The sequence below is a fragment of the Eulemur rufifrons genome, chromosome 14 (genome assembly GCF_041146395.1).
Source record: "Eulemur rufifrons isolate Redbay chromosome 14, OSU_ERuf_1, whole genome shotgun sequence".
NCBI lineage: Eukaryota > Metazoa > Chordata > Mammalia > Primates > Lemuridae > Eulemur > Eulemur rufifrons.
This window is the reverse complement of record NC_090996.1, coordinates 13,821,500-13,842,680: the sequence shown is the minus strand read 5'-3', so window position 1 is coordinate 13,842,680 and position 21,181 is coordinate 13,821,500. Positions and strand designations below refer to the sequence as shown.

At 59.9% G+C, this 21,181-nt stretch overlaps 1 protein-coding gene across 1 annotated transcript in view; it reads right to left on the bottom strand.

Annotated features, from left to right (window-relative positions):
- Window positions 1-135: 135 nt before the first annotated feature.
- The window catches only part of RADIL (Rap associating with DIL domain), a 65,997-nt gene continuing 44,951 nt past the window's right edge, over window positions 136-21,181 (bottom strand). The window contains exons 5-14 of the mRNA XM_069486620.1: window positions 16,239-16,396; window positions 12,020-12,132; window positions 11,080-11,317; window positions 10,178-10,350; window positions 4,287-4,437; window positions 3,001-3,191; window positions 2,306-2,657; window positions 909-1,048; window positions 465-604; window positions 136-255 (exon numbers count right to left, since the gene is read on the bottom strand). Of these exons, the coding sequence (XP_069342721.1) occupies window positions 150-255; window positions 465-604; window positions 909-1,048; window positions 2,306-2,657; window positions 3,001-3,191; window positions 4,287-4,437; window positions 10,178-10,350; window positions 11,080-11,317; window positions 12,020-12,132; window positions 16,239-16,396 (1,762 nt within the window). The 3' untranslated portion in view covers window positions 136-149. The remainder of the gene's footprint in view (window positions 256-464; window positions 605-908; window positions 1,049-2,305; window positions 2,658-3,000; window positions 3,192-4,286; window positions 4,438-10,177; window positions 10,351-11,079; window positions 11,318-12,019; window positions 12,133-16,238; window positions 16,397-21,181) is intronic.

The window sequence follows — 21,181 nt, the reverse complement described above, 5'->3', positions numbered from 1 at the left end:
ATACATTAAGATATACATTATCCACAGGATGTGGTGAAGGTGATGCCACCACATGAGAACTGAACTCAGCCAATTACAGAACACAGACAAATGGCTTGATGATGCTGGCGTCACCTGGCAGAACCGGGCGGCCGGTGCGGGGGGCCCTCCTAGGGCAGGGGCGTGCGGAAGCGGAGCTTCTTGGCTGTTTCCACATCAGACTTGGCAACCAGGAACCGCATCTTCTTCCCGCCGTGTCGGATCAGATCCACAGCCCTGCAAGCCGGGCAGGAGGTGAGGCCGGTGCCGGAGGACCCCGGGCAGGGTTCTCGCAGAGCACGCTGAGCATCCACCTCCGCCCGGCCCGGCCCGCAAACCTGAACCCTCCCTCGGCTGCTGCCTGTGTGCGGGACTGGCAATGAGCCTGGCACAGGCTCTTGCTGCAGCAGGGCCTGCCCTGGTGGCACAGGCCAGGCTGAGGGTACCTCAGGTAGCTGACTCCTGTCAGGCGGCTGCCATTGACCTCCAGGATGCGGTCTCCCAGGGACAGCCGCCCATCGGCCGCGGCGGGGCTGCCCGGAAGCAGGGTCTGGATGTAGAGCCCTGGGGTGCCTAGGGGTGTGTGCTGCGGAGAAGCAAAGGCCTCAGGGCTCCGCAGGCCACTGACACTCGGAGGGCCCCAGCAAGGTACCCCGCCACCTCCTCCCTCAGCGCCTGCGGGCACCATGCCTAGAGTCGGGCCACGACACCACCACTGTTCCCAAAGGCCCAGGGCAGACACCAAAAGCCTTAGGACAGAAGCTAGGGACAGCAGGCCCAAAGGATGCAGCCATCGGACAGGCCAAGCCCTCGGTCCCAGCCACCCATTTTCCTCCCCACTGGCCCTGCCCATGGCCACGCAGGCCACGGCAGTCTTCTGTGACACTCACCATCCCATCAATCAGGCCCATCCCCAGCCCCGAGGGGCCTCGCTCCAGCTCCACCATGAAGACGTAGCAGAAGTCCTCAGTGCTGGAGCTGCGGCTGGAGGGCGCCAGCGGGGACTCGTCCATGAGGGCTGCAGAGTCTCCTGGGAGGACGGGAAGGGGGGCGGGGATGAGGGCCGTGGGGCTGGAGACTGGCACCTGCGCAGGAGGCTCAACTGCCTCAGGGGAGGCGACAGGAAGGGCCCCTGTAGCTCAGGAAGGCACCGTTTGGGCAGAATGTGAACAGCAAGCCCAGCAATTAGGGCCGGGGTCTGCCTGTGGGCCACCCCCCATGGGCCTAGAAGGAGCACACCTCAGTCCCCACCCCACAGCTAGCCAGTGGCTTCCCAACCCCAGGCCTCTGGTTCCAGCGCAGCCTCCGGGTGGTCTGTGCTGCCTTCCTCCTCCCGCTCCCTCCACACCCCGGATGGTGACCCACGTCCATCCCAGCTGAGGCCCCCACCACTGACCAGGCCCCGCCCCAGAGCCCAGCCAGGCCCAGTGCCTTCTCTCCCAGGCAGTCCCCGGGGCTGGGGGCTGGGCTGCAGCTGCCTCCTGACAGTCCTCTGAGCTTCGTCCCACGTACTTGAGCAGGCAGCTGTCTCAGGCCCAGCTCTGCCTGGGGACCCCAACCCTGCAGGACACTGCTGGACCAGGGGCTGCTTCGCTCTTCAGGCCCTGCCAGCCCGGCCCAGCTGCACATACGCCAGGCACACGGGCCCCTATGTGCCCTGCCCCAGAGGGCTCCATCCCACCTCCTCCCAGAAGGCCTCCCTGACTGCCCCCAGCGCATCTCTGCACACTGAACCGCGCCATGGTGATTGGTCTCGCAGAATGACCCCACCCTAAGTTCGTTCCTTCAGACTTCAGCAGTCAAGCCTGACAGCCAGACTTAACTAGCTTCCCACAGCACTTGCCACCAGCCAACTCAACTCAGATCACCCGGAGACCCCATGTCTTCAAACCCACCAGCCTGCCTGCCTTCCACGGCCCTGCCCTAGACGGACTGGACACCGAGTCTCCCGACAGACGTCTCGAGTTAACACGCCCTTTTCCCTTGGCCATGGTCGTCGTCTCAGTGGTTAGCTCTGTGTGTGGACTGACGGGACCTAGGCTGGCCCCTCTGTGGGTTCGGAGACACCATCCCAGCCACCCGTCCTCACCCTGTGCAGGAGTGATTCCCAGTGGCTTTCTAGACTCAGTCCCAGGTCACAGTGACCATTTGCTTGAGATGCTCGTCAGCCCTAAATGACAGAGCTGCGGCGTGGCCCTGCCCAGGGCCTGAGCTGCCTGCGCCCTTCCCATCTGACCCAGGTAAGGGCAAGGGCCTGGGGTGCAGGCCTGAGCCCGGGGAGCCTCACCTTCTGGAGCCGCACCCCGGGGGCCGCTCGGTCCGTTCCTCTGCCCTTCCGGGAGGGCTTTTCCGCAGGTGCCGCCGGGCTCTGCCCAGTCAGGGTCCCCGGGCTCGAGGCCAAGCGGGGTGCTGGGAGGGGTGAGCAGGCAAGACGAGTCCGTGTGCAGGGCGCCAGCCTGGGAGCCCCCTCGGCCCCCACAGCCAGGCTGCCTTCCGGGGGGGCCTGGTGCCCAGGGAGCCCCTGCCAAAGGAAGAGTGCGCGACAGGGCGGCTTCTCGGGCTCCCTTGCTCAGGTCCCCAGAAGCCAAGGGGCAGCTCTGGGCGTCCAGCAGTGCGTCTGGGACGCTGTGGTTCGCACCCTGCGGGAGGGACACCAAGAGCTCAGGCCAGGAGGGACAGCTGGGCGGGAGGGAGCCTCCGGGTGCGGGAGGGCCATGCGGCCCCAGGGGTCAGCCTGCAGGTCACCAGGCTGCCTGGGGCACGAGGGTCAGAAAAGGACTCCTGCAGCCTGTGCCACCTGAGGAGGTGCAAGAACAAAGGTCTTCCCCACCATCGGCACAGCCTGAGGCGGGCGAGGACTCCAGGGCTCCCGGAGCTCGGACTGCGCCCCAGCTGTGCCTACCTCCACCTTGACTCTCAGGTGGGCGCTGCTGCAAGCTGCTCCCCGGAGCCCAGCCCAGGACCCTCCCACCCCCCAGGTACCTCGGGGCCCTCTGGCAGGGCAGGCCCGCTGCCAGGGCTGCCTTTGCTCCGCAGGCTCCACAGGAAGTGGCGGATGTAGAGCAGGTGCTGGTAGACGCTGTCGTCCGGGCAGTCTGATTCCAAATCCACCTGGAAGCCCTCGCTCGGCAAAATGATGGGCGGGGGATTTTCATAGGACTCCAGGATGTCCTCTGCGGGGGTGGGGGTCACTGTGACTGGAGAAGCTGCCCTCCCCTCGCCAGGCTTGCAGGGCCACCCCACCCAACACTGGAAACAAGGCACAAACAGGCCAAGCTCCGGGTCCCCTGACCCAAGGACACAGGAGCGTGGCATCCTGGCCAGGTCGACTGGGCCCAACCTGACTCTCACCCCTTCTTATGCCCCTAGACCACCGGCGTGCCACCTAAGCGTCCCAGGACTAAGGACAAGGCCCTTGCAGTCTAGACTCTCTGGCGGCATCACCCAACTCTCAGTCCCGCTGAGCCACTCTGCGCTGGACCTGTCCCTGCCACGTTCGGCTCTTAGGGTGACCCCAGGTAAGGAGCTCACAGGGCCCCGCTGAGCGTGACGAGAGCGCCTCCCGGGGCCTCCTAGGACCCGTGCCGACTCCGTCCCTGCATGTGCCACCCGGGACACTAACGGCCTGCATGCAGGCTGGTCTCTGCCCACTAGAATGTGAGCTGTGTTACCACGGGGTCCTCAGCTCCCGGCACAGAGCCCCGGAAATGAGTCAATGAGAGGGACAGCGAGACCGGGAGTCCTATTCAGAGACGTCTTCTAGTCCAGGCCCAGCCGCCGCGTGACCAGGGATGGCAAGACGGCATCAGAACCTAGTTAGCAACGTCTTTCTCTGTCCCTCACTTTCAGGCTTAGTTTACATGTTGTAATATATATGATGCTAATGAAGGAAGATGTGTAAGTTATAAATAAAAATGCACACCTGTTGGTATGTGCATTTCCACATATATGCACAGGCCCTGATGGACGGACGCGTGCATGAGCGTGCACACACCGCACGTGTGCACGGGACATTTCCCCACACGCTGCCCCCATCCTGGTCGGCTGCGCAGCAGGTCAGGCCCCACCCTGAGGCTCCCTGAGGGGAAGGGGGACCCAATTTGATCTGAGCCTGGACTTTGGAATTTGGGCACAAACTCAGCTCTGGGACCCCCAACAAAGGAGGTCCCCAGGTGGGGGACAGATGGGCAGACTGAAGCAGCCGCCTGGGGATGGATACCTCAGTGCGCCCTCAGTCCCCGGCTCCTGCCCCTGAGGTGGGGGCTTACCTGACTTGAAGGCGGCGGGGCTGTCCCGGGTCCCCGGCTCCCAGGCACTGGTGGGGCCCATGGCCGAGGCCAGCTGGTACTGAGTCAGCAGCCGGTGCAGCTGTGCCGGGCTCAGGGCGGGGAAGGCGGCCCGCAGGGCTACCCAGCTCATCTGCACAACAAGGAGCAGCTCATGGTCAAAGGCCCCCAGGTGCCCACGAGGCCCCTTGGTGTAGACCCTGGCACAGCCCTGCTCCCAGGGAGAGTCTGTCCCATGGTGCGCTGGGGACAGCCAGCATGTGGCAGGGATCCGGGCCCACCACGCCTGGCGTTCCCTCCCCCAGGGGCAGTGGGGCCCAGCAGGGACAGCACAGGGAGCTCAGTGTCACGGCAGGTCACCCCCGGGTGCCTCAGACGGTGGCTACTGCTGGGAAAGGCGAGCGGGCGCCACACGGAACCCCCGGGGCAGTGAACACGCCCTCCCCACATGGCCCTGGATCCCCACCTCAGACAGTACGACAGACATCAAGCAGGCTAAAGACGCAGCTGACAGACAGAAACTTTAATCACAGCGGTGACAGGAAACTTCAGGACGGATTCATTCAGTGAAATTCGAACCATTTCTGCAGTCGCCCAGGACCTTTGCCACCATCCCTCGGGGACCCCCTCCCCACCTCCTGGGGGCTCCCCACTTTCTGGAGCCCATTTCTGTGGAACACATCCTCTAGTAGCTTCCAGAAAAAGGTGCATCGCAGGAAAACTGCTGGCCCTGCTCGGTGGAAGATGTCTTCATTCTGCTTTCACACCCATCGGCCCGCGGCTGGCGCAGAGCTGCGGACTGAAGCTGTGACTGTGGGACTCGGCTCCCGTCTTCCCCCTGGCGGCTGAGCAGCGGACGGACGTGCCTGGATTTGCTCCTCTCTGGAACAGCAGGGGCTCTGTGCCCGCGGTTCTGACGTCCGGTGCCGGGTCCTGGGGCAGGTACCTGCCCTTCAGCAGGCCCGGGCACCGCCTGGAGTGGCCGCCGCCTCTTCTGTTCTGTCTGGACTCGCGTCGCCTGCTGCTCCTTTGTCCCCGTTCCTCCGTGGAGCAGATCTCAGCGGCTCCCTCTCTGCTTTCCAGATCACCTCCCCGCCTTCGCCTTCCAGCCCTGCTCACAGCTTTTCCTTTCTGCTTTCATAGTTTTAATTTCCAAAAATTCTTTTTCTTCCTGAGTGTGTGGAATCCTGTTATTATTTTATAGATACTATTACCTTATTTTTATGAGAATATGAATGATATTTCACGTTTCTTCTCCCTGCGTAGGCTGTTTCAGGGGTCATCAAACTGTGGCCTGAGCCCTAATTTTGCTATTTTTATAGGGCCCTCAAGCTAGAAATGGTTTTTACATTTTTAAAGCATTTTTTTAAAAAGCCAAAACAAAATAAAGAAGAATTTGGGACAGGAAGGACATGCCCTTCACAGAGGCGGCCTGCCAGCCCCGCTCTGTCTCTTCCCGCTTTGTCCCTCCGCCTGTCCCTCCTGTTACGAGCTCTGCCAGGCTGCCCGGCTGTGCACTCACAAGTCAGAGTGGCTCCCTCCCGGCCCGGCCGCGTCTGTGGAACCCCACGTCCCCCGCCAGCGCCTGGGCTGCCCCCGAGGACTCAGGGCCCCGAGTGGACAAGTCAGCCTGTCTCCTCTGGGAGCGCACAGGCCCGGCTGCCAAGCTGGGCGAGAGGCTGGGGCTCCCCCTTCCAGTGTGAGACTCCTGCCCGGAAGCACACCCCGACCCGACCTCTGCCGGAGCCAGAGAGGGCACGCACGGGCTGGGCGGGTGGGGACGGCGCCGAGACACCGAGCGCCCCACTGTTTCCCACACGCGTTTTGTATCCGAGCACAACAATCACACCGAAAACTATACAAAGCTGAAATGCAAAACTCAAGGAATTTTCCCAAAGGAACATGCCTGTGTGCCCACACCAAGAATGAGAACCAGACACGGGCAGCCGTGCTGTGCTCAGGAGCCCCGTGTTCCGCGGGCAGACCCCACCCTGAGCCCCGCCACGCCTGTTCCTGAACCTCACCGGGAACCACAGGCTCCTCCGACCCCACTCGTTCAGTGCAACACGAGCGGCCCCTTGTGCCACGTCCTCAGTCTCGCTCTCTGCTATTTCCCTGTGATGAAAACCCCACGCTTCATCCATTACGCTCGTGTTTCCCCACTATGCTGTGGATGAATGTGGGCTGTTTCCGGCTGGGCGATTACGAACAGTGCCACCGTCAACACCCCTGTACAGGCCACTGTAGGGTACAAGTCGAGGGAACTGCTACACAGAATAGGTGCACAGGGTCAGCTTCCCAAAGGGTTATACCCATGTATGACACCACCTGCGATGCGTGCTGCTGCTCAAATTGCACCTCCTCACCAAGGCTTGGTATGCGCTTTTTCCATTGAAAACACTGATCTTGAATTGCATGTCTCTGATGATTAATGAAGTTGCTCGTCTTCCATGTGTATTTTCCTTTCTTATGATCCCTTTTCAGGTTTTGGTATCAAGCGTGAATTGCTGTTTAAAAATGAGATGGAATGTCCTCTTTTTCTAGTTTCTAGAGGCAGCTAGGCAATAATGGTATTATTTCTTCTTTAATGTTTAAAATGATTCACCAATGAAACCATCGGAGTCTTGGATCTCCTTTGTGGGAAGGTTTTAAAGTAATAGATTCAATTTCTTTAATGCATAAAGGACTACTCCAATTTTTTATTTCCTCCTGTATCAGCTTTAATAGGTATTCTTTTTCTAATTTGTCCATTTCATCTAAAATGTCGAATTTATCAGTATGAAGTTGGTGGTATCTTCTTTAACGTCAAATCTGACTGATGTTCCCCTTTCATTTTTGATACTAGCAATTTCTGTTTTCTCACTTTTCTTTTATTAAACTTTTCAAAGAACCAACTCTTGGCTTTATTGCTTTTCTCTGCTACGCATTTGTTTACTATGTCACTGATCTGATTTTTGCTTTAATCTACCACTTCCTTCCATTTTCTTTGGGTCTGACTTGCTGTTCTTGTTCCTGCTCCATGATCGATCACTCTCAGCCTTCTCTGTTTTCTAATATAGACATTTATGGCTGTAATTTTCCCACTTAGAACTGCTTTAACTGCAGCCCACAGGTTTTGACACTTTGTATTTCATTGTTGCCCACCAACTTAATGCCACCAGGGTGAGCTGAGCTGGGGCTGGGCAAGCTCTTGCTGAGGCTCAGGCAGTCTCTACTTGATCCTCGCCCCAAGGTTTCCACTGAGCGCCTGCTGTTTACTCCCTAAGGGGTCCTAAGTTCTAATCTTTGTCTCAGCAGTATGAAACTACCACAAGTTCCACTCTGCTTTTCAAAGCTTTTTGTTGAGTTTTAAAGCTCTAGAGGTTCTGATTTTTGGCAAATGGCTTAAGGGGAAAGCTTGCCATGCATTTCATGCCCCTAAAGTTGCTGAGTTCGTCTCTCTAGCCTGTGGTGAGATGGCCGCCGCTGTTTGGGTTTCTCCTTCCCCAGCAATGGCCCCTTGCTGGGACAAAGGCTGGATTCTCAGCCTTGCACAGAACCTGCTCCCGGGACAGCAAACGTCCCCGGGGGGAAGCCGCAGGCAGAACTTCAGTTCAGCTCTTTGTGGCTCTCCCTCTGCAGGTCTGTACCCCTTCTAATCCTTCAGCAGCTCTTGGACGCCTTCAGACAAATGACTTTTGTATTTTTTCTGGCGTGCAAGTTGTCCTCAGCACAACTACAGGCTGCCCGCCGCTAGTCCACGCAAGCAGTGGTGCTTCTCAAAACGGCCATCAGGCTGTTCTTCTGTTTTAGCCCCATCTTTTCAACAATTTTCAGAGGCACCTGCTACCAATTCCTGAGCTTTTTGGTGGCTTCCTGTAAACTGGGTCGCCTCTGAAGACTCAGCTTTCTCAGACCTGCTGGGGAAGCTGCTGTTCCCCCATCTGCTTTCTAGCTTCCAAAATAGCTTTCGCCCCCTCTACTATTTTCTCTGTCCCGTGGGTTTATGCCACTAAAACACAGTGCTTTGCTTCTGTTTAGTGATATTGTGGGAGAAGCAAACTAAATTCATGTCGCTCTGCCATCCATATCCAGATATCCTCATTTCGAATTTTCCATAGTAAATAAGTGCTTCGCTTTTATAATGAAAAAATTAAATGACTTTTAAAAATTATACTTCTGTAAAATATATAGTTCCTAACATACAAGAACATACAGATTTTTAATATTTGCTGAATGAATAAATGACATGTGGAACCAGGTGTGGAATCTTGGCTCCGTACCTGTGTGCCCTCCACTTTGTCACCCATAGAACAGGGACCACAACTCTGCCCGCCTCCCAGGGCTGCTGCGGGGATTAAACGAGGTGACACAGGCAAAGGCTGTGGCACTCTGCAGATACTTGATATCACGCAGTAGCTATTGTCATTACTCCTAACAATACCGAGGGACATGCCAGCTCCAGCCTGTATGTGCGGATGCCGGACAGTGGAGCGCTCTGTTTCTGACGCCAGACTGAAAGGTTCGCTCTGCCCTCGTGCGTCTCCTACTGCGTGCCTACTCCTCCGCGTGCGTGCCTACTCCTCCGCGTGCGTGCCTACTCCTCCGCGTGCGTGCCTACTCCTCCTCCTGCGTGCCTACTCCTCCGCGTGCGTGCCTACTCCTCCGCGTGCGTGCCTACTCCTCCTCCTGCGTGCCTACTCCTCCGCGTGCGTGCCTACTCCTCCTCCTGCGTGCCTACTCTGCGTGCGTGCCTACTCCTCCGCTTGCGTGCCTACTCCTCCTCCTGCGTGCCTACTCCTCCTCCTGCGTGCCTACTCCTCCGCGTGCGTGCCTACTCCTCCTCCTGCGTGCCTACTCCTCCGCGTGCGTGCCTACTCCTCCTCCTGCGTGCCTACTCCTCCGCGTGCGTGCCTACTCCTCCGCGTGCGTGCCTACTCCTCCGCGTGCGTGCCTACTCCAGAGCCAGCTCTGGGGTTCGCCTGGACATGGGCAATGTACGCACATTCCCCCTTCAGTTCAAAACTCCCCTTACCAGACAGCACAGAAAGCGGACTTCCTCGTGGGCTCTGCTGTGGCCGCTCTCGCCCTCACCCCAAGACGTGCTCCAGGACTTCCGGGCAGGAAGAGAAACCATCAGTCTGATTCCCACCAACCCTGTGCCGACTGTCGGGGAAGGTGGGTGGCGAGGGTACGTTAGTTTCCTGCTGCTGTTGTTAACAAACGACCACAACCTTGCTGGCCAGAGTGACACAAGTGGATCAGCTCACAGCTGTGTGGGTCTCAGGGGGCCACAATCCAGGTGGAGGCCGAGCTTCGTGTCTCTGAGGCTCTGCGGAGGATCTGCTTCCTGGCCCATCTGGATCATTGCTGAACTCAGTTCCTCGCGGTTGCGGGACTGAAGTCCGAGTTTCTGTGCTGCTGTCAACTGGGGCCATTCCAGCTTCCAAGGCCGCTGCAGGACTTGGTTCGGAGCCCCTCCTTCGCCTTCAGAGCCAGCCGCAGGGGCCAAGTCCCTCTTTCTCCTTCCGTCCATCTCTGACCCACCCATGGACTCGACCGGCTAGACTGGGCTGCCAGGATGACCCGGGGTCATCTCTCCATCTTAGTCACATCTACAGAGTCCCCTTTGCCCTGTGGGTAACACGTCACTGGTCCTGGGGACTACACACAGACATCTTTGCAGCCACTAGCCCGCCTACTGCAGGTGGGGACAGCTGTGGAATGGAAACAGCTTCTCGAATTATCTATGGAATGTTTTGAGTTTTCCGGGCCCAGCAGCCAGGTCCCTGGCCCCCTGGCCTGGTCTGTAAGCCAGTGACCAGAGCACAGAAACACCTGGGCCCCGTCCCCATTGCACTCCCTGCATCTCCTGAGCCACCTGCGCCCCCTACCTGGACGAGCTGGGCCCTGGGCGTGGCCAGGAGGTTGAGGGTGCAGGAGAGCTTGCGGAAGAAGTGCTCTCCAGCCTCCCCGAAGCCGGTGCTTCTTATCCACTCCAGGAGCTGCTGCAGGCGGGCGCAGGCCTGGACGCCCCTGGGCCAGTGGAAGCAACTCAGGGAGGGGCCTGAGGAGGGAAGGAGAGCAGGAGGGTGACACCCAGGCTCCAGCACAGGCAGGCACTGCCCTCCCCACTCTGGTCACCGAGGGCATCACGGCTCCAGGGCAGACATGAGAACTTGCATCAGTTTCCAAGGCAACTGACGGCTTCTCAGCCCCTCTCTGGAGTGGCGGTGGGGTGGGAGGGGAAGGTGGCAGGGCAGGGTGGGCTGTGACAGCCAAGACTCCCCTTGTGCCCCATGCTGCCCACCGTGCTGTGACACGCACGTGCTGCAGACTCGCCCTGCTCGGATCTCCTTGAACCCCGAGCAGTGTCCCTGGCTGTAAGTAACCAGTGCCCCTGAGTCCCCAGCAGGAGATGGAGGCATGTCAGCGCAGCAAAGCAGGGTCAAAGGTCGGAGTCTTTGAGGCTGCATAGACTTGGGTTCCATCCTGGCTCTGACTGTTCTGAGACAGTCTGGTGGCTTCCCTGGGCCCATTCCCTCCCTGTCACAGGGAAGGTGACCTGTGCAGACCTCTCAGCTGTGGCCTCTCTGAAACCTGAAGGGACCACGGCTCCCATGGGACATGCTCTGGGCGACATGTCCCACCCTCAGGCCTCAGCCTGCCTCCACCCCCACCACGGCCAAGACCCTCGGGAAGCAGCGTCTCCCGACCACAGCAGAGCCGTCCCCCAGGAGTCGAGGCAGGAATGTGAGTTCCCAACCCCCAGCCCCCACGAGCACGCGGCCCTCACCCCTGTCGAGGAGCTGGTTAAGGAGCAAAGTGCCAGAGAAGAAGAAGAGGTAGGACAGCATCTGCGAGGCCACCTCAGGGTGCACCTGGAGCTGCCGCAGGAGGTCCAGGGCCGCCTGGTACACGGACACGACACGGCGCAGCTCCTCAGGCAGCTCGGGGGCCGAGCTCCAGCTCTCCCTGCGCTCCGTCGGGAACGGGGGGCATTCCAGAAGGGCCGGGAGGCAGGCGTACAGGGACTGGGGGGAGAGGAGAACACCAAGAACCACTTCCAGGACGCTGCCTGCTGGGCAGGGAAGGCTGCCTCACGGCACCCTGCGGGACAGGCTGTGGCTTTTCCCTCCGTCCAGTGGGGGGCCCAGCACGAGCTGCCTCCCAGGGCCGCTGGGAGCAGGGACGGGCATGGTGGCTCGGCCAGGGCACCTGCTCTGCCAAACGCTCAGATGACCTCGGGAGGCGCCCAGAAGCAGCACTCGGAGGATGGGCTCCAGCCCTGTGGCTACTATGGGGAGAGCCGCCACCTCCCAGGAGCCAGCTAAGGGCCAGGAGACTGATGGCACCTCTGGCGCCAGTGGTTTAGGTGACAGCAGAGCCATGACCCTCGTGCCCCACGCCAGGGCCTCTCACGTCTCAGGGCTGACCCTCAGAACATGGAGGCAGGGGGTGCGTTGCAGGGGGGCGGGAAGAGGGAGCCAGGATGGCTCCAGGTTGCTGCTTGGGCAGGTGAGGGGCGGCCCGGGTAAGAGCCACGGGAGGGGCACATCGGGGCCTGCACGGGACCAGGGGCCACTCATCACTGCTGAGGCCGAGCTCCTCACGGCGCATCCCTTGCCCCCCACAGGCCTCCAGCAGAGCCCGTGGCATGAGCACCACCTGAGCCCACTGTGCCCACCTAAGCAGAGAGGGAACAGCCCCGCCAGGGCAGGCCCAGCCCCATGCACCTTGGAGACGTAGTAGACGCACTGCTGGAAGGCGTACAGCACCACCTCCTCCAGCACCGCCATCGCCTCCTCGCTGGCCGTCAGCGTGCAGGAGAACAGTGACTCCTTGGAGCCTGCAGGGAAAGAGCAACACCGACAGTCACCCCAGCCACAGCGCTGGGCACATCCACCAGGGCCCCCTGACAGCACTGCCCGATGCCCCCACCTGGGCTCAGAGATGCAGTAAACTGGCCAACTCTGGGCTGTGGCTGGACTTGAGCACCCTGGCCGAGCTCGGACCCCCATGCCCTCCCAAGGGGCCAGGGTCTTGGGAGGACAGACCCCCACACAGGAGGCTCCATGCCCCACACACCCCAAGTGCGTCAGAAGTTCATTGACCCACATGTGCGGGTAAGTTCTCCGTCCTAACCAACTGCGCCCACGGTAGCAGGTCCTCACCCCCCTGCACCACCTGCAACTTCTCACTCGGGATACAGGTCAGACAGCGTCACTCCACGGAGTGATGCCATTCTTTCGGGGGGAAAGAAACCCACACCACCTTCCCCCACCCCGGAGAGGCTGCTGGGAAGATGCTGCTGTGTCTCTGGCCACCAGGAGGGGGCCCAGCTCTAGGCTGGGGGTACAGGGTGACAAAGTGGGTGCAGCTGAGGCTAAGATCGGGGGTTCAGGGGTGGGGGGCGCTGCCCACAGGGGCAGGAAGCGGGCATCAGTGGATGCCAGGTGATTCCGTCCCCCTGGGCAGGCAAGAGGCTGCCAACAGGGTGAAATCACGCCTCAGGGCCTTTGGAACATGAGGAGGTACCTAGTAGTCTCAGTGACCGGGGTCCTGCTGGCTCCAGGGGAAAGGACCAGGACAAGCCACCAGCCATCCCGCCTCTGTGCTTCCTCGTCCCTTCAAACCCCATTTATTCCTTACACAGAACTGTGGGCCACCGACCACGGCAGTTTCCTGACAACTCTGCCTCCTCTCCCTTCCTGCCATGGCCTTTCCATGCCGAGGCCGCGCCACCAGGACTTCCTGGCAGGCCTGTGAGGGGGCACTGGGTCTGCAGGACAACAGTGACCCACCCGGAGCAGGGGACCAGGCCGCCCTCCTGCCGGGCAGACTGTGAGGGAGGTGCCGAGGCCACGCAAAGCACGTGAACATGCTTCTACCACCTTTGCTACTCGCGGTGCTTCTCCTTCAGGGCCTGGCGCTGCCCTGCTCCTGCCCACCAAGCCCACCCTGCGGGCTCCATCTCCCAGAACCGCCAGGGCTCCCACCAGGGCCTGGCCCAAGGGGTCTCATTTGTTACCTGCAGCCTCCCTGGACAGCTGGGGGGGGACCCAGGGCCTGGGGGATCTCTGCTAGCTTCAGCGCTCCTTCTTCCGGGAACCTCGGGGCCTTCAGAGACCTGCAAGCCTGGCCCAGACCACCGACCAGAACGAGAGGCAACTGATGGATTCGCTGCCAGGCCGAGCTCCAGACCCTGTCACCTGACACGGGGCCTGTCTGTAGGGCAGCTCCCCTGGCCACACACGGCTCCCTGGGGCAAGGGGCAGTGCGGGGGGCAGGGAGCGGGGTGCATGGGGATGGCAGGAGGGGCAGGCGGGGAATGCGACGGAACCACCCGAGATGCTCCTGTCTGTGGCGCCAGCTCTGCCGGGATTTCGGAGTCTCCGACACCCACAGGCCTCCTAGAGGACCAGCAGGCCTGCAGCCCTGCCCGCTCCCAAAGGCCCAGGGCTGGGCACCCCTCCGGGCGCCTGAGGAAGCCCACCCTGCTCCTAAAGGTGGAAGCGCTGAGCCTCAGCCGAGAAGACAGAATACTGGAGAACCCTAAATGGACACAGCAAACGGCGCCTCCTCCTGAGACAGGCAGACGAGGCCTCCCAGTGAGAGCTTTGGACAAAAACATGTTTGGGGAATGACAGCACCATTTCTCCAGCTCTCGGGACGTGACGTCTGGTTGGAGAATTCTTCCCAAGACATTCCCTGCAGAGGGTCGGAGCTTCTGACCTCCTTCGCCCTCTAGTGGATGCTGTCTTCCTCCGGGTCATCCCGCGCCTGCCTTGCCCATGACACCCGGATCCTGCAGCGTCCCCAGGCCGTGTGGTCTCCCAGGGCCGGCGGGGCGGACAGGGCTCTCTCCCCCACACCATCGGCCGGGCTCGACAACACCCAGGCCCCCGACCAAAAATAACTTCCTCCCCGAGACCGGAGGCAGCAGGAGCAGCGTTTCCCATGAAGAGCAGCCAAGGCGGGTCCCCAAACGAGACTCAGGCCTCTGACATGCAGCCTTGCGGGAAGGGCGTCAGCAGGGGACTTGCCCAGAAGTCAAGGAGGTGGGGAAGACAGTTCCCTGAACTGACTCTTTCTGCAGGAGCCAGGACAAAAGGGACTTCCCTGTCAGCGTCTCCCTAACCAGCCTCATCCCTGGAAGATCAGCCAGGACCCAGGTGCTCCTCGGCCAACGTCCACTCCAGGGGAGTCTCTGCCATTTCGGAACCCGCCTGCCAGCTGCGACGCTGACCTGGGCAGCTGAGGCCTTCGGGAGACCAGCGCTGGAATCCAGGCAGGCCAGGCACCGGGCAGGCCCGAGGGCCAGGTGGCTGGACGTGAGGGGCCGTTGCTTAGGAGATGTATGCAAGTGCAGTCAGTTAGGTCACATTTAGGGGGAAAAGGCAGACGAAAGATCTGCTTTAGACCCAGGCCCTGTGGACGAGGAGGCCGCCCCTCCTGCTGGCTGCCTTTCACATCTGCCTGAGGGGACAGGGATGGAGGCCACAAGGAATGTCCCTGGGACTAGGCCCTCCCGCTGAGGGTCACGCTTCCCTCCACAGATCCACAGAAGCCCAGGTGCCCGGGCCCCGGGAGCCCCACGAAAAGGTCCCACCTCCCCCTTCTCTGTGGAGCAGGGATAAGAAACCACGGCTGACCAGCAGGAGCATGGACAGAGTCCAGCTGGCTCCACTTCCCTGCCCTCACCCCCCACAACCCAACGGCCAGGGCCCGGCCCCCAGTCCAGCCTGGTCTCCACAGCCCACCCTCCACCCTACCCAGGGACCAGGCCCCCCTGAAGCAGAGCAGGAGCCTGCCGCTGTACAGACACCCCAGCTCCTCCCTCTCAGCCACCAAGAGCCCCTCTGCAGGAAATCTACCCTGGGGGGCCAGGGCGCAGCACAGTTTCAACACTCACAGATGCAGCTGGGCCCAGGACCTCACCCTGGCCTTGTTTTCGTGTGGCTCTTTCAGATGGAGCCACAGTCACCTCCTGGGGTCACAGCTGAATACACAGAGACACTACAGCATCCAGCAGACCAGGCCCATGGGAGCACCTCAGCCAGGCCCCGTCCCACGTGCCCTGAAGCTCAGAGACACAGCCTGAGGGCAGCTCTCAGTGTGCCCAGGCCCTCTCCGGAGGGCCACCAAGCCACCCCCACTCAGAACCCCCACAGCACCTGAGGTAGGAGAGTGAGTGGCTTTGCTTTTGCCACGGCAGAACCAAGCTGAGCGAGGGTGAACCCGAGGCCGTCCACGGGAGGCTCTGGCCCACGCAGTCCCGTCCTGCTGCTCCTCCCTGGCCCCACTCCAGGGCCTCCTGGGCCTGCTCCAGGCCCCACACAGCCCTGGGCAGACACAGCCACAACATCCCAACCAGGCCTCGAGGCCCCCCTCTTCCCAGAGCCCTCCCAGACCGCCCGGTCGGGATCACTCTCACTGAGCGCTTTCAGAGCACTGCCCGCTGCATTTTAGAAATCCCAAAATGCACATTTCCCCACTTTTTCATCTCTGAAACTGATACCATCTGCCACTGTACAACGATAACTGGCAACATTCTTCCTTTCTGAAATACTGGAGCACCTCACACGGGGGTGGCCCGTCGCATTCAGTCCACGTGTCTCCCCCACTGAGTGGCCTGCGTAACCCCGGCCTCCCTGTAAGCAGAACGGAGTGGGGCTGCAGTCAGGGTGACGCCACCACACAGAGCACATGGGACCAGGGGACAGATGGGGCGCCAAACGCACCATGGCCAAGAGGCCCCAGACCCGCCCAAGCCACCAGTGCTGGCCTCACGGGAGGGTCACCAAATAACTGCCACATGTCGGCCAGAAGGTGAGGAAGCCCCGGCACGAATCCATCCCTGCTCTCGAGGCCACTCTGCCGAGGGATGGAGAAGCCACCACGCTCACCCCGCCTGGGGGCGCCGGCGCAGCTACCAGGTGGCGCCAGCCGTACCTGTGACGTCCAGCTGCTCCTCCATGCTCTGCATGTACAGTGGGCATTTCTGCTGGATAAAGTACAGGAGCTCGATGGAGTTAGACATCCAGAAAAGAATGTGCTGCAGGTCTGGAACTAGGTCAGCCACGGTAAAGCTGGCTGCGATGGGCTCCTGGCTACCGAGACAGAAACACCGCGTTACGCTCGGCCGACACCAGGCAGGCGGAATCGCTACTCTGCCCACATGGGAGGTTCGTTTTAATGGGCCACAAAAAAACACCACCACTGCCCACTTAACGCAGTTGGGCCAAGAAGTTAAACATACACATGTGTACCCACTTGGCACCTGCTTGCGACACCCAGCAGCCAGTGGCTCCTATAAACCCGCCAGGACAGCCGGCTGCCAGGCCACTAGCAAAGATCCTAGCAAGGAAACTGATTCGTGCCTTCTCTTTGGAATCAGACGGGAAAGTGGCTGCAAATGTTAAAAGAGCGTGCAAATGGGTGTGGGCACGCATGCAGCAGGGACTGAGATACGGCCCGGGGTTTTTAGAACAAGAAACCTGAGTTTCAGTGTATTATCTAAGTGAACCAAGTAATTACCAGACAACAAACAGTAACGGGACTATCTGGGGAGGTGCGCACGGCAGGATTAGCCAGCTTTCCCACAGCGGGGAGGCACAGGGTGGCGTGCAGTGGGCGAGTCAAGAGGCAGCAGCCAAGGCTGTGACTGGAAGGCGCGGGGGGAACCTTAGAAGACCCCAAACCGGGCTCACCGAGGCTGCCTCTGAGATCCACATGGGGGGCGGCCGGGCCAGGTTTCCCCCACAACCCTTCTGCACAGTGGGTTCCTTGTCCCCCGGGCACACTCACTCTGGCTAATTAACACGGAAGGAACTCGGGCCAGCGACCTCTGGCTCAGTGCTCCCTTTTCAGAGGACAATGTCAACGTCTGGGTCCCCTGCCTCCCTCACCAGCCACCCCCATGGGCTGGCTTCAGAGCGCCCCAGACCCGTCCTGCACCTCATGGGCACCAGCCCCGAGTCTCTGCCGATGGCCCACCTGCCCACCATGTGGCTTGAAACTGCCTTTTATTGTCCTAAACCGGCCTCTCAGAGCACCTGAGGGATGGATATGGAGAGGCTGTGCTGAGGTCCCCACACGAGTCCTCGTTTTAAAATGCCAACTGCACATCTTCCTCGCAAGACTCCTATCTCCTCAACGCCCCAGCTCAGCACTGAGCCCTTGGACGGGCTTCAAGGACACCCAGGGTGGGGTTCTCGCAGCTCCGCATGACGTATTCATCCACACTGCCGCAGTCACACCCCGTGGACACCTGTGGGCTTCCCACGCAGGTGTGTGCTCCTCGAGCGGTGAGCAGACGGGGTCGTTCAGCAACAGATCACACCACCCACAGCACACCTGGGCTGGCCAAGGTGAGGAGGGTGCCCCTGCTGCCTGACCCCCGGCTGTCCTGGGGCTCCCCACTGCCTCCGTGTCCCTTCCTAGCGGGATCTTCAGGGGCAAGCTGAGCAGAGCCAGCTGGAGGATGGACCGTTGTCACAGTGACAACTACACACCCAGTGCCGGGAGTCTGTGCACAGCCCGGGGTCCTGGGGAGAGGAACCACGCCCACGGGGAAGGCGCTGGGACCTGTGGGCAGCCGGTTTGTGAGGGCGACAGCAAAGGGCTGAGAATGTCTCCTCCTCTCTGTTCCTTTCCCGGCTGAGCGGCCACCGGGCCGAGGGGAGGAACCCAGGCTCTGTCCAGATCCTCCCTGGTGCCTGAGGGTTGGGCTGTTCTCACTGACGTCATCTCGCTTTTGTCCACAAACAATGTTGACCCCACTCTCTATCCTGCTCCTAGCGAGGAAGCAAGTGGCCCATGCATCTGTGGCTGGGCAGGTCTGCTGTGGCCGACCCCAGCTTGAGTTACACATACACATGCAGACAGGCATAAAGAGTTGCATATAGTTAAAAAAAAAAGAAAGGATTAATTCAGCTCTTCAGAGCCTAATTCCATTTTGTTTTCAACATTTACTGCCCTTCTCAATTTCACTCAGAAGTCAAAGGTGTAGACACGCCTCTACCAGAAAACAAGACACCAGGCATTGCCAACGGGAGTTCCAGTATCGACCCCAGCGAGGTCAGCATTGAGCGCCACCACCTGCTGGCCCTGGGCCCAGGGAACGACAGAGACCCAGCCCAGCCTACCCAGGCCTGCTGGGACGCAGGAGAGGGTCTGGGGGAAAGGCAGACCCCGTGTCGGCCCAGGAGAGGTCCCGATGACGCGAGAGCAGGGAGGGCACAGGGCACTCAGGCAGACAGAGACAGCGGCGTGGACAGAAGCTCGGCCGTGAGGGGGCCTGGGGCAGGGCACCCACACTCGGGCAGGAGGAGAGGGCGAGGGCCAGGCATCTCCCAAGCGGTGGCAGAAGGGAAACGGCACATGCGGCCAGCGCACAGGAACCCCCTCCTAGGAGCCAAATCAGTGGGAAGACGCACACAGCACCCGAGGACCACAGACAGGAGCACACGGATGTGGCCCAAACCTGGGCACGCCTGGCCCGTCCACCAGTGACAGGACCAAGGGAACATCGATGGCGCTCTAGACTGCAGAACATAGCACGTCACAAAAAAGAACTAGGTTGGTCACATCTACTGACCTGGAGTTTAAAGCAAACCACAAAACAATTCACCCAGCCTAATCTCACCGGGTTTAAAAAAAAGAAAGAGACGAGATGATCAACATTATACTGCAGGGAACTGCCAGAAGTTGGGGGCTGGGGAGGGGAGGGCGTTTCCTGCGTTCCTGTGTTGCTAAGTATTGCTCATGTTTTGACCGTGAGAACATGTGTGTACGACGGCGACGGGATCCCACTGGGGACACCGCGGGGGGCAGGAAACCAGAGCTGAGGACAGCTGGACTGGATCCCGAGCAGCCTGGACTGCAGGGTGCAGTGCAGGACACCAAGAGGCCTCAGGGGCTGAGACGACCAGGGCGTGGACTCGAGCAGGAATCACACGATCAGGGGACAGGCAAAGCACAAGACGAAGACAGCGGAGTGTCCGATTTGCGGCGAGCAGCCCGGCAGAGCCACCTCTGACATTGAGAGGAAAGAAGAGGGTTCAGCCTCTCTGGGAGGGTTAAGGGTGGAGCGAGGAGGCTGAGGCTGGGAGAGGGAGAGGAACCTGGCCAGGACCGGGTCAGAGACATCTGGAGACCAGAATGTCAACTGGAGAGAGGCAAGAAGTCACTGGCAGCCAAGGGCACGTCAGAACAAAACAGGAACCGCTGCATAAGGCCCAGGGAGTGGGCAGCCACTGCAGGGGCTGGCGGGGCCCGGGCAGGCGGAAAGCAGGAGCACCGCGGCCAGGTACCCAGGGCGGGCCGGACAGCAGGAGGTGGCAGGACCAGGCAAAGGCTAGATTTGCAGTTCCCTTTCTTTTCTGAAACTGAAGAAAACTTTCTGGTGCCAAAGGGAAGGGTCGGTGCTGAAAGGCAGCCTCTGGAAGCTGCCGAGGGGGATGTGTTTGCTGGTGGGGCAGACTGCAGGGTCAATGGGCCACACCCACGTGTCCTTGACCACCTGCCCAGCCTGCGCCCTCCATCTGTTTGGAGAAATTTATTTGGTGGCAAAACTTGAGGCTTGCGTGAGGCCACGTACATGCATGGTCTTTAGGAATCCGCTTTGTGTAAACGTTGTGAGCAGAAGGCTGCCTGCCCGTGGGGTGCTCTGCGATGCCCGGGGCATCCACCATTATGACCTTTCTCAGACTCCAGAATATTCCAAACCCCAAAACACATCTGGACCCAAAGGCTTGGGTTGGTCAGCTAAATGTGACCTGAGGCTGCCTCTGTCCCTGACTGTGTAAGTGACCGGGAGCACATTCTGTTACAAAGCCATGTGCAGGTGGACAGGATCCCTCTGAGCCCTGCTGGGCTGCAGGCTGCCTGATTTGAGAACGGTTCTTTGCCCAAAGAAATCCTGTTAAATTCAATTTGTCCAAAGTTTTTCTTTTAACAGATGAAGGACTGCAGGCCCATGTGTGCACGGACATAAATTATTTCTTATATATAACCATTGGAGGCTTTGCTGGAGGAACACAAGTAAAACCATTGGGCACTGTTAGGAGCTCAGAAAAGTAGTCAAAACGTCCTCCTCGAAGCCCGACAGGGACTGGTGACGGTGCGTGGAGGAAAAGGGAGTGTGAAGGACACTGCGGAAAGCAGGCCGAGAAAGAATCGTCAACCTCGAACTTCAAACACGGTTCTAGGTTATCGACGTGGAAACACCGTCACCACTGGGAACACTGCAATTTGCAAGCACAGGTGTGAAGCTTCATACTGACACGAGGTGGGGGAGGGGGAGGTTCCAAAGCTGATTTAGGCCAACTCAAAGCAAGTATTTCCAAAGGGACTCTGAAGCCAGCCGATTCTGACAAACACAACAAACCAGAACTTTCCGAGCACCCCCGCTCTGTTCACATCTGAGCCTGGAAAGGTACCGCTGTGACACAGCAGCCCGATCCCTCCTCCTGCTGTGAACGCACAGGAATGCCGGGTGCAAAAGAATCAAAATGAAAACTTCGAAAGGGTGGGAGGGCGGAAGGAGAAAGGGATTTCCTGGGTGGTGAGAACAAAGAGCCAGAGGCCGGGATGAAGCTGCAGCTGCAGCCAACAGAGCTTCCAGACACGTGGCCCCAGCAACTAGGGCTTCCACATGCAGGCGAGGACACAAATGTGGCCTTGGGACAAATTAGGGGTGACTTGAAACTCCGTCCCTAAATAAAGCTCACAGCCTCTACCTACTGGTCCATCAGAGCCACAGAGATACCTGTTTGTCCATCCACACCTTAGTAGGTAGGGGACAGAGATAATAAAAACTCATCTACAGGAAAACTAACCCTTAGGCCTGCACCTACGATGGTCACACAGCCACTGGAGAGCAAGAAACAAAC